We start from the raw sequence: 12,154 nt of genomic DNA, 5'->3' as shown, positions 1-12,154 counted from the left end.
CTTGAGCCTCCACCCCTCCCCAACTGCCGTCCCATTCCTTCTCCCTTTTATAGTGTTTAATTCCTCATGAGGGTTGTCTGGAGTTCTACTTCCACTTCCTCTTCTCCCATTTTCTCTTTTTTCTACCGTTTTATTGTAAGATAAAACATAGATACAGAAAGTCATATAGAACAGATGGATAGCTCAAGGATGGATAGCTAAGGTGAACCCCCATGTAACTACCACTCAGGTCAAGAAGTAGAACTTTACCAGCAGCCCCAGAAGCTGCTGCAGGTGCTCTGTTGCAGTCATTGCCTTCTCCTTCTCTCCAAAAGTAACCACCACCATCACCTTCAGAGAAATCACTTCCTTGCATTTCTTGTTTCATCATACATGTACATTCCTAGACACTACAGAGTTAGAGTTGCTTGTTTTTCTATCTCTAGTTCCCTCTGCCATCCCTTTCTTGTCCTTGAAGTTTATCTATTGAAGAACCCAAGACTTTTGAGCTGTAGTTTCCCACAGTCTGGGGCAGTTCAACACACTCCTCTGTTCTCCATATCGTCTGCAAACTGGCAGCTGAGTCCAGAGGCTTGATCAGACTTGGGTTCAGTCCTTTTGGCAAGACAAGTGGTGGTCTTACCTTACATCAGAAGCTCATAAAGTCTGCTTGTCTCACTCCAGGTGATGTTAGGAGCCATTAATGATTAAGTCCTAGATCCATTAATTTCCAGGGAGTGGCAAATGGTGAGACGTTAATTCTATCGTTTCTTTCTCCTTTATTAGATGGAATTGATGCTCATTGCTTAGGTCCATTAATGTTTAGTGGGTAACAAAATGGCAATAGTCTAATTCTATCATCGTGGTGGGTTTTTTTTTTTTAAATTTATTAGTTGGAATACTTATAAAGAAATGCTTCCCCTCACCTACTCTTTGGATGCCCAGTGGTACATTTCATAAAGAAAAGGCAGGATAAATGCTTGGATCTTTCCCTTTTTTTTTCTTACTGGTTGACAAGATAACAGATTGATTCCTTATTAGCCAATGAAGTTTGCTAATTAATTGTTAGTTTTTTAATAGCATTATAGACTCATGGGTATCAATTGGTTGTAATCATTATTCTCATTGTGGTTCAGAGTCCCATCTTTGGCCCATGGGAACGTCTTCAATTTGGCCTCTGGTCCTTTTGACATGAGCCTAGTATAGTCAACCCTCCGTATCCATGGGGGTCTGGTTCCAGACCCCCCGAGGATAGTAAAATCCACAGGCGCTCAAATCTCTTGTATAAAATTGAAATGGTGTAGTATTTTCATATAACCTATCCACATCCTCCCTGATACTTTAAATCATCTCTAGATTACTTATAATACCTGATACAATGTAAATGGTATGTAAATAATTATAAATACAATGTAAATGGTATGTAAAAAATTGTAAAAATAATGAAAATGCTATGTAAATTGTGTGGCAAATTCAAATTTTGCTTTTTGGAACTTTCTGGGATTTTTTTTCTAATATATTTGATCTGTAGTTGGTTGAATCGAGGATGCAGGGGTGCAGGACCTTGCAGATACAGAGGGTCCACTGTGGTCTTTAATATCTTCCTTGCTCTCTGAACTAGAACCAGCCTTTTTTCCATGAAGCTCTTCTTTTAGTGGGAAATAGCATTGCAGGACCACAATCTAAGTAGTAGAAATGTTCAGACAGAGCTAGGAATTCATGAGTCTGTGTTGATAGTTCCAATTCAGATACATGACCACAGGGTTTTTCCTTTACCCCGTCTAGATTATATCCATATCTCCTTTCTTCCACATTGAGAATCCTGGTTCTCAAGGGTACAGTGGATGTAAGAATTAGAATAGACCATAAGTCCGTATTTACTTTATTTCACATTACACACATAACAGGCTGAGAATTCAAATACTGCATACCACCAATACAATTTCTTAGAACAATTAAAATTTTTTGCACGTGCCCTCCTATTTTTGTAGTTATATCTACATTGCCTGGGCATGTACGTGTAACCAACACCTACTATATTCTCTCACTTTGTTTGTTTGTTTTTGTTTTTTGGCTGCGCTCTGCAGCACGTGGGATCTTAGTTAACCGACCAGGGATCAAACCCACACCCCCTGCAGTGGAAGCATGGAGTCTTAACCACTGGACCGACAGGGAAGTCCCTGTGTTCTCTCACTTCGAACCCTCATTTGGTCTTAGTTCAGCAAGTCACTATTTATTGCTTGTTACCAGTCCTTATGTCAATGCCTCTCTGGTTATTTGGTTGTCAGAAGCTTGTTCTCTAGTAAATTTCTCAGGAAGGGCTCATGAAAACAGTATTCCTTGGTTCATTTTCTTTCCTTGACTATCTCAAATATTCCTCTGACATAAAGCATGGCTGTCCAAAGGGCAAATGATAATCGGAAGATAATTTTCCCCTTTTTACCTGGATGCCCAAAGGATTTTTTTCTTTCTCTTCCATAGTTCCCTTCAAAAGTTCAACAGTTTTACTAGAATATGGCTTGGTGTTGGTTTTTCTGGGTCTTAGTTACACGGTGTGCTTTTTCAATTTGTCATTTCACATCTTTTAATTTCAGGAAAGCTTTCTGGAATTTTAGTTTTAGTATTTGTTCTCTTTCCTTGCTTTGGATTATTTTTTAGGGATTTCTGTTTTGCATATTGAATCTTCTTTGCCTATCTCCAGTATTTGTCCGAATCTCCTAAATTTGTTTGATATCCTTTCTTTTTTTCTTTAAACATTTTCCTCACTTCCACCTTCTGTTTCTCTTAAGGCATACTCTGTTATGTTTATTCACTTTGTGTTCCATCTAGTTGAGTCTTCATTTCTGAAATGATTCTTTTTTAAAAGTTTCTACTTCTTTCCTGAATCCTGTTGCCTCATTTTTGAGTTTTTCAAATGCTGATTCATTTTGTTCTTTCCTGTCTTTTATCATTTTCCACTGTCTTTTCGCTTAAGTTGAAATATTGGGTTGGCCAAAGGTTCGTTTGGGTTTTTTCATAATATCTTACAGAAAAACACTAACGAACTTTTTGGCCAGCCCAATAGACGATTACAGTTTTGATCCGTTAGCACATCTTTTTGGCGAGCTTTCACTATCTGTAGGGTTGTTGTACTCCTGACTATCCTTTTATATCCTTTTTCCTTATAGTACCTTTGTGTTGGATTTGCCTTCCATACTTTTCTGTTGTTCATTTTTATGAGTTTTAGTTTTCCTGAACTTTCTGAAAGAAGCTCGGTGCAGATGGCTTTTTCTAGCGACCCAGAGCTTCCTCTTCTGCTCTTTTGGTGAAGTGTTTAAAAATAGTTCAGCTTACATTACAGTTTCCTGGCTCTGCTCCCCTCCCCCGCTGGACCCTCTCTTTCCTTGTACGTGTCATCTTCATCCTCCTTAGTTTTGATTCCATTCCCAGCACTTTCTCCCCAGTAGGGGCTAGATCTTCCAGCTGCTGTTGGCTTTACATTCCACCTTGGAGTAGAAAAATCCCTTCAAAGTTTCAGCTGCCATTTTCAAATTGGCCCGCTTTCCAGCTGAGTACCTGTTAGCTCTTTGGGTTCTCCTTTTCCCAGAACTGTTAGATGCCCTGCCGCTTCCCTCTCCTTTCTCTACACAGACACTGACACCACGGGGGCTTTGTGACCCCTGCTTGTGTTTGGGGGTTCATAGAACAACCTGGTCACCTTGTTTCATTGTAAATGTTGACCATGGCTTTTGTAGCTATTCTGTCTGTAATTAGATTCTAAAACTAGGTTGTTACCCTCTTCCCAGAGCCTCCCATTCCCTCTTGAACTACTGAAGCCAAATCCAGCCTCTGTACCCCTATACCCAATTATATCTCGGAGACAGAGTTTTGGGTGAAGTAGAAAAGAAGAGTTTTATTGCTTTGTCAGGCAAAGGGGGACACAGCGGGCTAATGCCCTCAAAGCTGTATGTCCCGACCTGGAGGGAGTAGTGAGGAGTTTTATAGCAATGGTTCAAAGAGGGCGTGGTCAGCTCGTGGACCTTCTTCTGATTGGTTGGTGGTGAGGTAAGCGGGAGTCTGCATCATCAGCCTTCTGGTTCCAACCAGTCTGGGGTCTACGTGCTTGTGGGCAGCAAACAGTTAACTTCTTCCACCTGGTGAGGGTTTCAGTGTCTGCGAAACAGCCCAAAGATACTGTTATGTGTATCCGTTGAGGGGGGAACCAGGACCCTGCCCCAAGGCTGCGCTATTGTTTCTTGACTGCTCCTCCCTTGTCTCTGCATCCCTTCCCTTCCCTGATTAACAACGGTCTGAACCTACCCCTTGGAACTCAGGGAACGTCTTGGAGCCTGAATGAAGCCTATTTCCTGTAATTAAGAAATGGGGGGACAGAGGAAGGCTTTTGTGCCCAGGAGCCCCACAGGATCCTGCTCGGTTTCACTACTGCAGTCAGCTTTGCCCTACCGTCCCCCAATCCCCCTCCCCACCCTGGAACTGCTCCTGTAAAAGTCAGCAATGACCTTCACTTTGTTAGATCTTAGCCCTGCCCCCGTTTCTTAGTAGCACTTGGTACAGTTGACCTCACCTTCCCACCTAAAACACTTTCTTCTTTTGGTGTCCAGGATACCACACCTCTTAGTTTTCTCCATCATTGGCTGGTATATGTCATTGGGGGTACGATTAACCTCATTGAATGGATGCGGCTTTAGAGGGGCTACCTAACCTGCCCAAGGCACCTGGCTAACTAGCCAAGATCAATTGCTAAATATTTCTTAAGCATCTGTGATGTGCCTATCACTGTACTCGGCACATAAACAGTAATGTCTGCGCTTGGGAGGAGCTCACACTGTCCCTGGGCAGGAAAAGAGAGCACTTGAAACTATAGCGAGTCTGTAAGTGGTAACTAGTGGCTGGGAGAGGAGATCTAGGTGGGCTAGGGAAGTGAGGGAAAGCGTGAGAAGTCGGATTTGGCCTTGGAAGATGGGGAGGATTTGGCCTTGGAAGATGGGGAGGATTTGGCCTTGGAAGATGGGGAGGATTTGAACAGGAGATGGGGAGGAATAGTGGGGATGAGATACGGTTAAGCAGCTCAGGTGAGGTCAGGGCGTAGAGGATCCCAAAAACCAGGCCCCCAGAGGCTGGAGAACTCCTATGGTCTTGAGGCCCGTGGTCCCCCTCTGGCCACCACCTCCCTGCCTTGTAGCCTCACACAGCCTCATTTCCAATTCAGCTTCTCCATCCCTTCTTCTTCTCGAAGTCCTCTCACTGTAACCCCAAGAAGCATCATGTCACCACCCTCACCAATATCCTGAATTTCTTGGCTTCTTTATCCTCCTCCATGCACGGCCTGAAAACCTCCAGCCTGAGGTGAGCCCTACACCCAGGCCACTGGGTTCAACCATGCAGAGTATTAGGGGTGTATTAGGAACACCGCAGATTGATTGCCCTCAGTGTCAGGTGACCCCTTGACCGAGGTGGTCCTCCTCTCGGCTCCCAAGCAGCCTGTTCGACCACTACCAGCCACTTCTCACAATGTGTTACCCTGGTGGGGTCCTGTGAACTCCCAGGGCCCTCGTATCTAGAGACAATTCCCACATCCTGCAGGGCACCTGGCTAGCAGAGGTTTCAGTAAATGCTTATAACAAATATGTAAATGATTCAAGGGTCCATGGGGTTCCTGATCTGAGAGATGCACCAATTTAAAAAGCCCACACTAGGGAATTCCCTGGCAGTCCAGTTGTTCTGACTCTGTGCTTCCACTGCAGGGGATCCGGGTTCGATCCCTGGTCGGGGAACTAAGATCCTGTAAGCCGCACAATGGGGCCCCCCCAAAAAAGGCCCACACTAATGGGGTGTCAGGAGAGGAAGGATGCAGGGGGTGGGCCGAGGAGACGGGAGTAAAACCCAAAGACACAGTTTCACACGATGAGACGGCACGTGGGCTAGAGGTGCATTTTCTCTTCCTGATGCTTTATGACCTTTCTGCTTTCCCCTCCCCTTTTGCCCTTTGCCAATTGCTAGTTTATTTCCCCCTTTCTGGGCGTTCTCCTTCCTCACCAGTCCCGTAAGAATTGGGGGCACATGTTGGGAAGGGACCTGAAGAGAGTTCATAAGTAGAGAGATTTTTACCACCATCATCATCATCGGTGGTGGAGATTGTGGTGGTGTCCTTCGTAAACCTCACATCAGATGGCTATTGTTCTTTTACTTGTAAATTCCCATTCTTGGAAATTTGGCAATCTTGGACTAACAAGGGTCCATTTGGCAGTTAATGAGATGAGGCTAGGAGCCAAAACTCTCAAACCCAGCAGAGACCAGGCATGGTTTCACCACACCCATGTTAGCTCATCCCAAGATGCGTGTGTGTGGCAGTGCCACCGGGAGCAGGTGGCCCCTTACGGAGGGGGGTGGACTGTGTAGGAAGAGGTTGAATAACTGGAACCCCCCAACAAGTTCCTCTGTCCCCCTGAGTATATCAGAGGCTACAAGAGTTATTTATTTGAATTAACACCTAGGAAGAAGTTTAATCAGGCAAGGGAATGGGATGCAAATCAGGAGACAAAAACGTGTGCTTTTTTTCTTCTCCATCTGTTTCCTTTTCCTCTCCTTCTCTTTGTCCCCAATTTGAGAAGAGTCACCCCAGACTCCCTGCTGTTCCCTGGATAAGTATCAGGTCTCGAATGCTTCCTCCCCACCGAGCAGATTAAACTAGGTGAGCAAAGAGAATCTTGCCTCAGTTATTTTATCAACCAGAAGCAAGGCCGACGTGTCTTTATTATCCCTTCCCCACCCCACCCACAGTGGGACATTCCCTGTGGGAGCCTGGAGCCTTGAGCAGGAGGCACCCACAGGGGCTGCTGTGGGCCAGGCTGAGAAGCCATCCCAGGGAACACAGTGATATCACAGCTTTCAATAAACACACTTGGGGAATTCCCTGGCGGGCCAGCAGTTAGGACTCGGTGCTTTCACTGCCGAGGGCACAGGTTCAATCCCTGGTCGGGGAACTGAGATCCCACAAGCCACGCAGCACGGCCAAAAAGCAAAAAACAAAAAAAGCACACACTTGAAATTCTGTTTCTGAGTCACAACTGAGGTCTCCCCCACCTTAATATAAGTTCAAGATACAGCACTTAAGATACAGTTGAGATACAGCTCCACTGGAAATTCTAGATCACTTGAGATTTTGTGTATTGGCTAACCCAAAACTGTCAGCCATGTACAAGGGAGGTACCCCTTCCTCCCTTAAAAGTTTGATTTGGTTGACAGTACACAGAATACCAAGCCTGTTTTCTAGTTGGAAAGGCGGCACCATATACATATGTTGATGGAAGGGAAACAAGTCTGTGGGCCACAGACAATTTTGAGAAGTGTGTTAAGCTAACTTGTGTGTGTCACCGTTGACATAACACGTTCAGTGTGCGGGGGGTGTCTTAGGCACTGGGCATGTGGGTGCAGAGGGCCCGGGGCTGGGCTAGGAATCCAGAGACCCGGGTTCTAGCTTGAGCTGAGCCACTCGCTAGTGCTGTGGCCTGGGGAAGCCAATCTGAGCTTCCGTTCTCTCATTTGACGTAAAAACCGTAGTTGCCTGTTGCATAGGATTATAGTGAGAATTAAGTGAACGATGTCTGAGCAGAGACAGCTTGTACAGAAACTAAAGCCCTGTACAAATGTAAGATACTGAGGAAGTAAACAAGCCCTACATCCAAGAGTGAAGAAAACCAACATTTTTATCATCAACGAGATGGCCTATTTGTATCTTTGTTTGGCTCTTCCTACATCAAATACGTTTTGTTGTTGTTGTTTTTAATTTTATTTTTTTAATCGAAGTGTAGTTGATTTACAATGTTGTGTTGATTTCTGTTGTGCAGCAAAGTGGCTCAGTTACACACATATATACATTCTTTTTTATATTCTTTTCCATTATGGTTTATCACGGGATATTGTATATAGTTCCCTTTGCTATACAGTAGGGCCTTTTGCTTTTTTTTTTTTTTTTTTTTTTTTTTTTTGCGGTATGCGGGCCTCTCACTGTCGCGGCCTCTCCCGTTGCGGAGCACAGGCTCCGGACGCACAGGCCCAGCGGCCATGGCTCACGGGCCCAGCCGCTCCGCGGCATATGGGATCCCCCCAGACCGGGGCACAAACCCGTATCCCCTGCATCGGCAGGCGGACTCTCAACCACTGCACCACCAGGGAGGCCCTGTTTTTGTTTTTTATATTAGCCTCTGGGACAAAAGAGAAAGCAGACCCAGTTTCCCCTCCCAGGTTCAACACACACTTTTCTGGCAGGCTCGCTGTTTCTACTCGAGGGGCCAGCCATGTCCAGCAGCACATCACCGCATGCACTGTGAAGGCCTGGTGTAGATAACAGTCACGGACGAACACACTGTCATTCATTTACTATATGTATTAAACTTGGATGCTTTCATGCCACATCCACAGAGTTGAGTTGTGACAGAGACCATATGGCCCACATAAGCAGAAATATTTATTCTCTGCCCCATTAGCAGGAAAAGTCAGTGGAGCCCTGCCCTCGATTGTATAACCACAAGCTTCCAGTAAATATCAGAAAAAGCACTCCAGGACGCTTTTGCTCTCCAAGGCCTACAGAGAGGATCTCCTGGGTGATACAGTCACAGATGAACGCTAGAACCCGGGTCTCTGGATTCCTAGCCCAGCCCCGGGCCCTCTGCACCCACATGCCCAGTGCCTAGGACTCCCCCTGCTCCCTGAACGTGTTATGGCAATGGTGACACACACACGTTAGCTTAACTCACTCCCTGAAATTATCTGTGGCCCACAGACTTGTTTTCCTTCTGTCATCTGGTGTAGATACAGTCACAGATGAATGCTGGAGTGCAAGACTTAAAATTCCAGCCATTCACATTGTCTCATCATATTCTACTCACGCCTCAAATAATACTGTGGGATTAGTTACTCCTGCCATCGCTGGTCAACCAGCATTGCTGACAGGGCCACAAGTGGTGGAACTGAGGATCAAGAACATTTTTCAGACACGAAATTCTGTGAAATATGTAATATATTATTATATACTCTATTATTACAATATATATATTATGAACACACTAATATATTAATTAGAGTATTTATATAAGATTTCTCCCTAACTTAACTAGCAATGCCCTAGAGCAGGGGTTGACAGCTACAGACCCACAGGCCAAACCTGGCCCACTGTTTGTAAATAAAGTTTTATTGGCACTCATTCATTTACAATATGTATTAAACTTGGATGCTTTCGTGCCACATCCACAGAGTTGAGTTGTGACACAGACCATATGGCCCACACAACCAAAAATAATTATTCTCTGCTCCTTAGCAGGAAAAGTCAGTGGAGCCCTGCCCTCGATGATATAACCACAATCTTCCAGTAAAGATCAAAAAAACGCACTCCAGCATGCCTTTGCTCTCCAAGCCCTACAGAGAGGACCTCTTGTGTGTATGTGCTGTGTCCTGGGCTCCTCTGTCAAGACACTGACTCATTGGATTGTTACTGTGTGTTTGCTTGTTCCCTTCCCTCCAGACTGGGAGCTCCTTGAGGGCAGGGCCTGGGGTTTATTCCCATGTCCATCCCCACTCCAGCCCAGGAGGGGCTTCCTAAGTCAAGATTAAGGGGATGCAGTCCCTCATTACCTTCTCAGAGGCTAGAATCTGCTCAGGGAGACAGACCAGGAACAGCCTTAGAGTCTCAGCATCCGTGTGATGAGAGTCACAGGGCGGGTGAGTCCAGAGCATCCTGGGGGCTCTTGGAGGGCCCGAGAAGCACATGCCTGAGCTGATTCTTGAAGGATTCACCGGCCAGGAGGGGGGGGGCGGGGAGTCACACAATGAATGGCACATGGAAAGGCCTGCAGGAGAGGGGCAGCAGACGTGGTTCAGTTTGGCTGAAGTGTGGCTCTTGGCAGTGTCTGGGCATCGCTTTGGGTGGCGGATGCAGCAGAGGTGATGGCAGCGCTGGCCTGGCTGGATGCTGTGGTGGCTGGAGTCTCGCCAGCGTGGAAGCAGCTGCAACTCTGCCACTTACAACTCTATAAACATGGGAGTTTACTCCAGGTCATAGCTTCTCATCAGCAATTTCCCAAAGATAGAGCAGTATTTCCCAGCCTTGGGATCTTCTGAGTTACACAGTCAAAAGGCCATGTTTCATGCCAAACACTAGCACGTAATTAAAAGGAAACATACAGGGCTTCCCTGGTGGCGCAGTGGTTGAGAGTCCGCCTGCCGACGCAGGGGACACGGGTTCGTGCCCCAGTCCGGGAGGATCCCACATGCCGCGGAGCGGCTGGGCCCGTGAGCCATGGCCGCTGAGCCTGCGCGTCTGGAGCCTGTGCTCCGCAACGGGAGAAGCCACAGCAGTGGGAGGCCCGCGTACAGCAAAAAAACAAAACAAACAAACAAAAAAAGGAAACATACAAATATTGGTAAATGTGCCCTATGGTCTTTGGTCCCCCAAATCTTTGACCCAGACTCAGTGTGGGTAATCAAGAAGCTGGTGATGATAAAGAGGACAAATTTAAGAAACACTTAAAATTTCTTAAAACAAATGTCAGTGCTGTCCATCGAGTGATGAATGGATAAACAAAATGTGGTGTAGCCATGCAATAGTATATTATTCAGCCACAAAAAAGGACGAAGTACTGGGACTTCCCTGGCAGTCCCAGTGGTTAAGACTCTGAGCTTCCACTGCAGGGGCCGCGGCTTCAATATCTGGTCGGGGAACTAAGATCCCACATGCCGCGTGGTGCAGCCAAAAAAATAAAAAATAAAAAATCTTAGGGCTTCCCTGGTGGCGCAGTGATTGGGGGTCCGCTTGCCGATGCGGGGGATGCGGGTTCGTGCCCCGGTCTGGGAAGATCCCACATGCCACGGAGCGGCTGGGCCCGTGGGCCGTGGCCGCTGGGCCTGTGCGTCCGGAGCCTGTGCTCCGCAGCAGGAGGGGCCGCGGCGGTGAGAGGCCCGCGTACTGCAAAAAAAAAAAAAAAAAAAATTTTAAATAAGCTATAAGGATATATTGTACAGCATAGGGAGTATAGCCAATATTTTATAATAACTTGAAATGGAGTATAATCTATAAAAATTTTGAATCACTATGTTGTACACCTGAAACTAATATAACATTGTAAATCAACTATACTTCAATAAAAATAAATTAAAATTTTTTTTAAATTAATGAAACGAAACTCAGTAGTGAACAGGCAGCTCCTGAGGTTCTGAGATGGATATGGGGACTTGAGCTGATGACCCTCCTTTTGCTCGCCTCTTTAATAGAAGTGGAGAAAACCCGATGCCAGCATGAACGAGAACACATCCTCGGGGCGGTAGACCCCCAGCGTCCCCGGCCTCCGGGACTGTTTGTTCCCGAGTGTGATGAGCACGGACACTACGCGCCCACCCAGTGCCACGGCAGCACTGGCTACTGCTGGTGTGTGGACCGCGACGGCCGCGAGGTGGAGGGCACCAGGACCACACCCGGGATGAGGCCACCGTGTAAGTCAGAGGACAGTGCTGGAGACAGGAAGTCTCAGCACCTGCAAGCATCGCTGGGGACCCTTGCCGGGGACCCTTGCCAAAGGTGCAGTTGGCACTTTCTGCCTGCCCTAAATCCTGACCTGCACCACTGGCTCGAAGCCCGTCCCTCCCTCCCTTTCTCCCCTCTGTAGCCCCCTTTTCCATCTCCCCATCACTTGCCCACCCTCACCATCTCTCTCCCCACTTTCCCTCTCCTCCCTCTTACCCTTTCCTCTTCTTGTTTTGTGCACACCTGTTCTGTGCAAATGATGGGCAGGACCCGCTGCACTGAGGCTGCAACTGGTAGCAGAGAGGGTGTGTGCTCAGGGGTCCCTGAGTAAACCTTGCAGTGGGTGGCCCAGCATTCCAGCGGCTGGCACACAGCGCAGGAACGGGAGAGACCAACCGGAGCCCCTCCCCAGGCATGGAGGGGCTTACTCAGGCGTGGAACTGTTCTCCTCCTGGTACACTTGCCTCTTTCACAGTTGCTCCTGGACTTTTAGGTACTCGGTCCATTTAGAATGCCAGGAGCAAACAGCCGCAAAGGTTTCTGCAAGATAGTTCTGTGACAGTCCATGACGGTGGGAAGGCGCTGAGCTGGGGGCCAGGCTGTGTGACACTGGACAGATACTTGCCTGAGTCTCAGCATCCTCGGCCTCAACATCGGACT

At 46.9% G+C, this 12,154-nt stretch overlaps 1 protein-coding gene across 2 annotated transcripts in view; it reads left to right on the top strand.

Annotated features, from left to right (window-relative positions):
• The window catches only part of NID1 (nidogen 1), a 96,319-nt gene that overhangs the window by 65,212 nt on the left and 18,953 nt on the right, over window positions 1–12,154 (top strand). For both annotated transcript variants that reach the window (XM_081248144.1, XM_081248143.1), the window contains exon 13: window positions 11,245–11,463. In XM_081248144.1, coding sequence (XP_081104270.1) covers window positions 11,245–11,463 — 219 coding nt within the window. The remainder of the gene's footprint in view (window positions 1–11,244; window positions 11,464–12,154) is intronic.

The sequence above is a fragment of the Mesoplodon bidens genome, assembly GCF_964165515.1.
Source record: "Mesoplodon bidens genome assembly, chromosome: 1".
Lineage (NCBI taxonomy): Eukaryota > Metazoa > Chordata > Mammalia > Artiodactyla > Ziphiidae > Mesoplodon > Mesoplodon bidens.
This window is presented reverse-complemented; position numbering and strand designations above follow the sequence as displayed.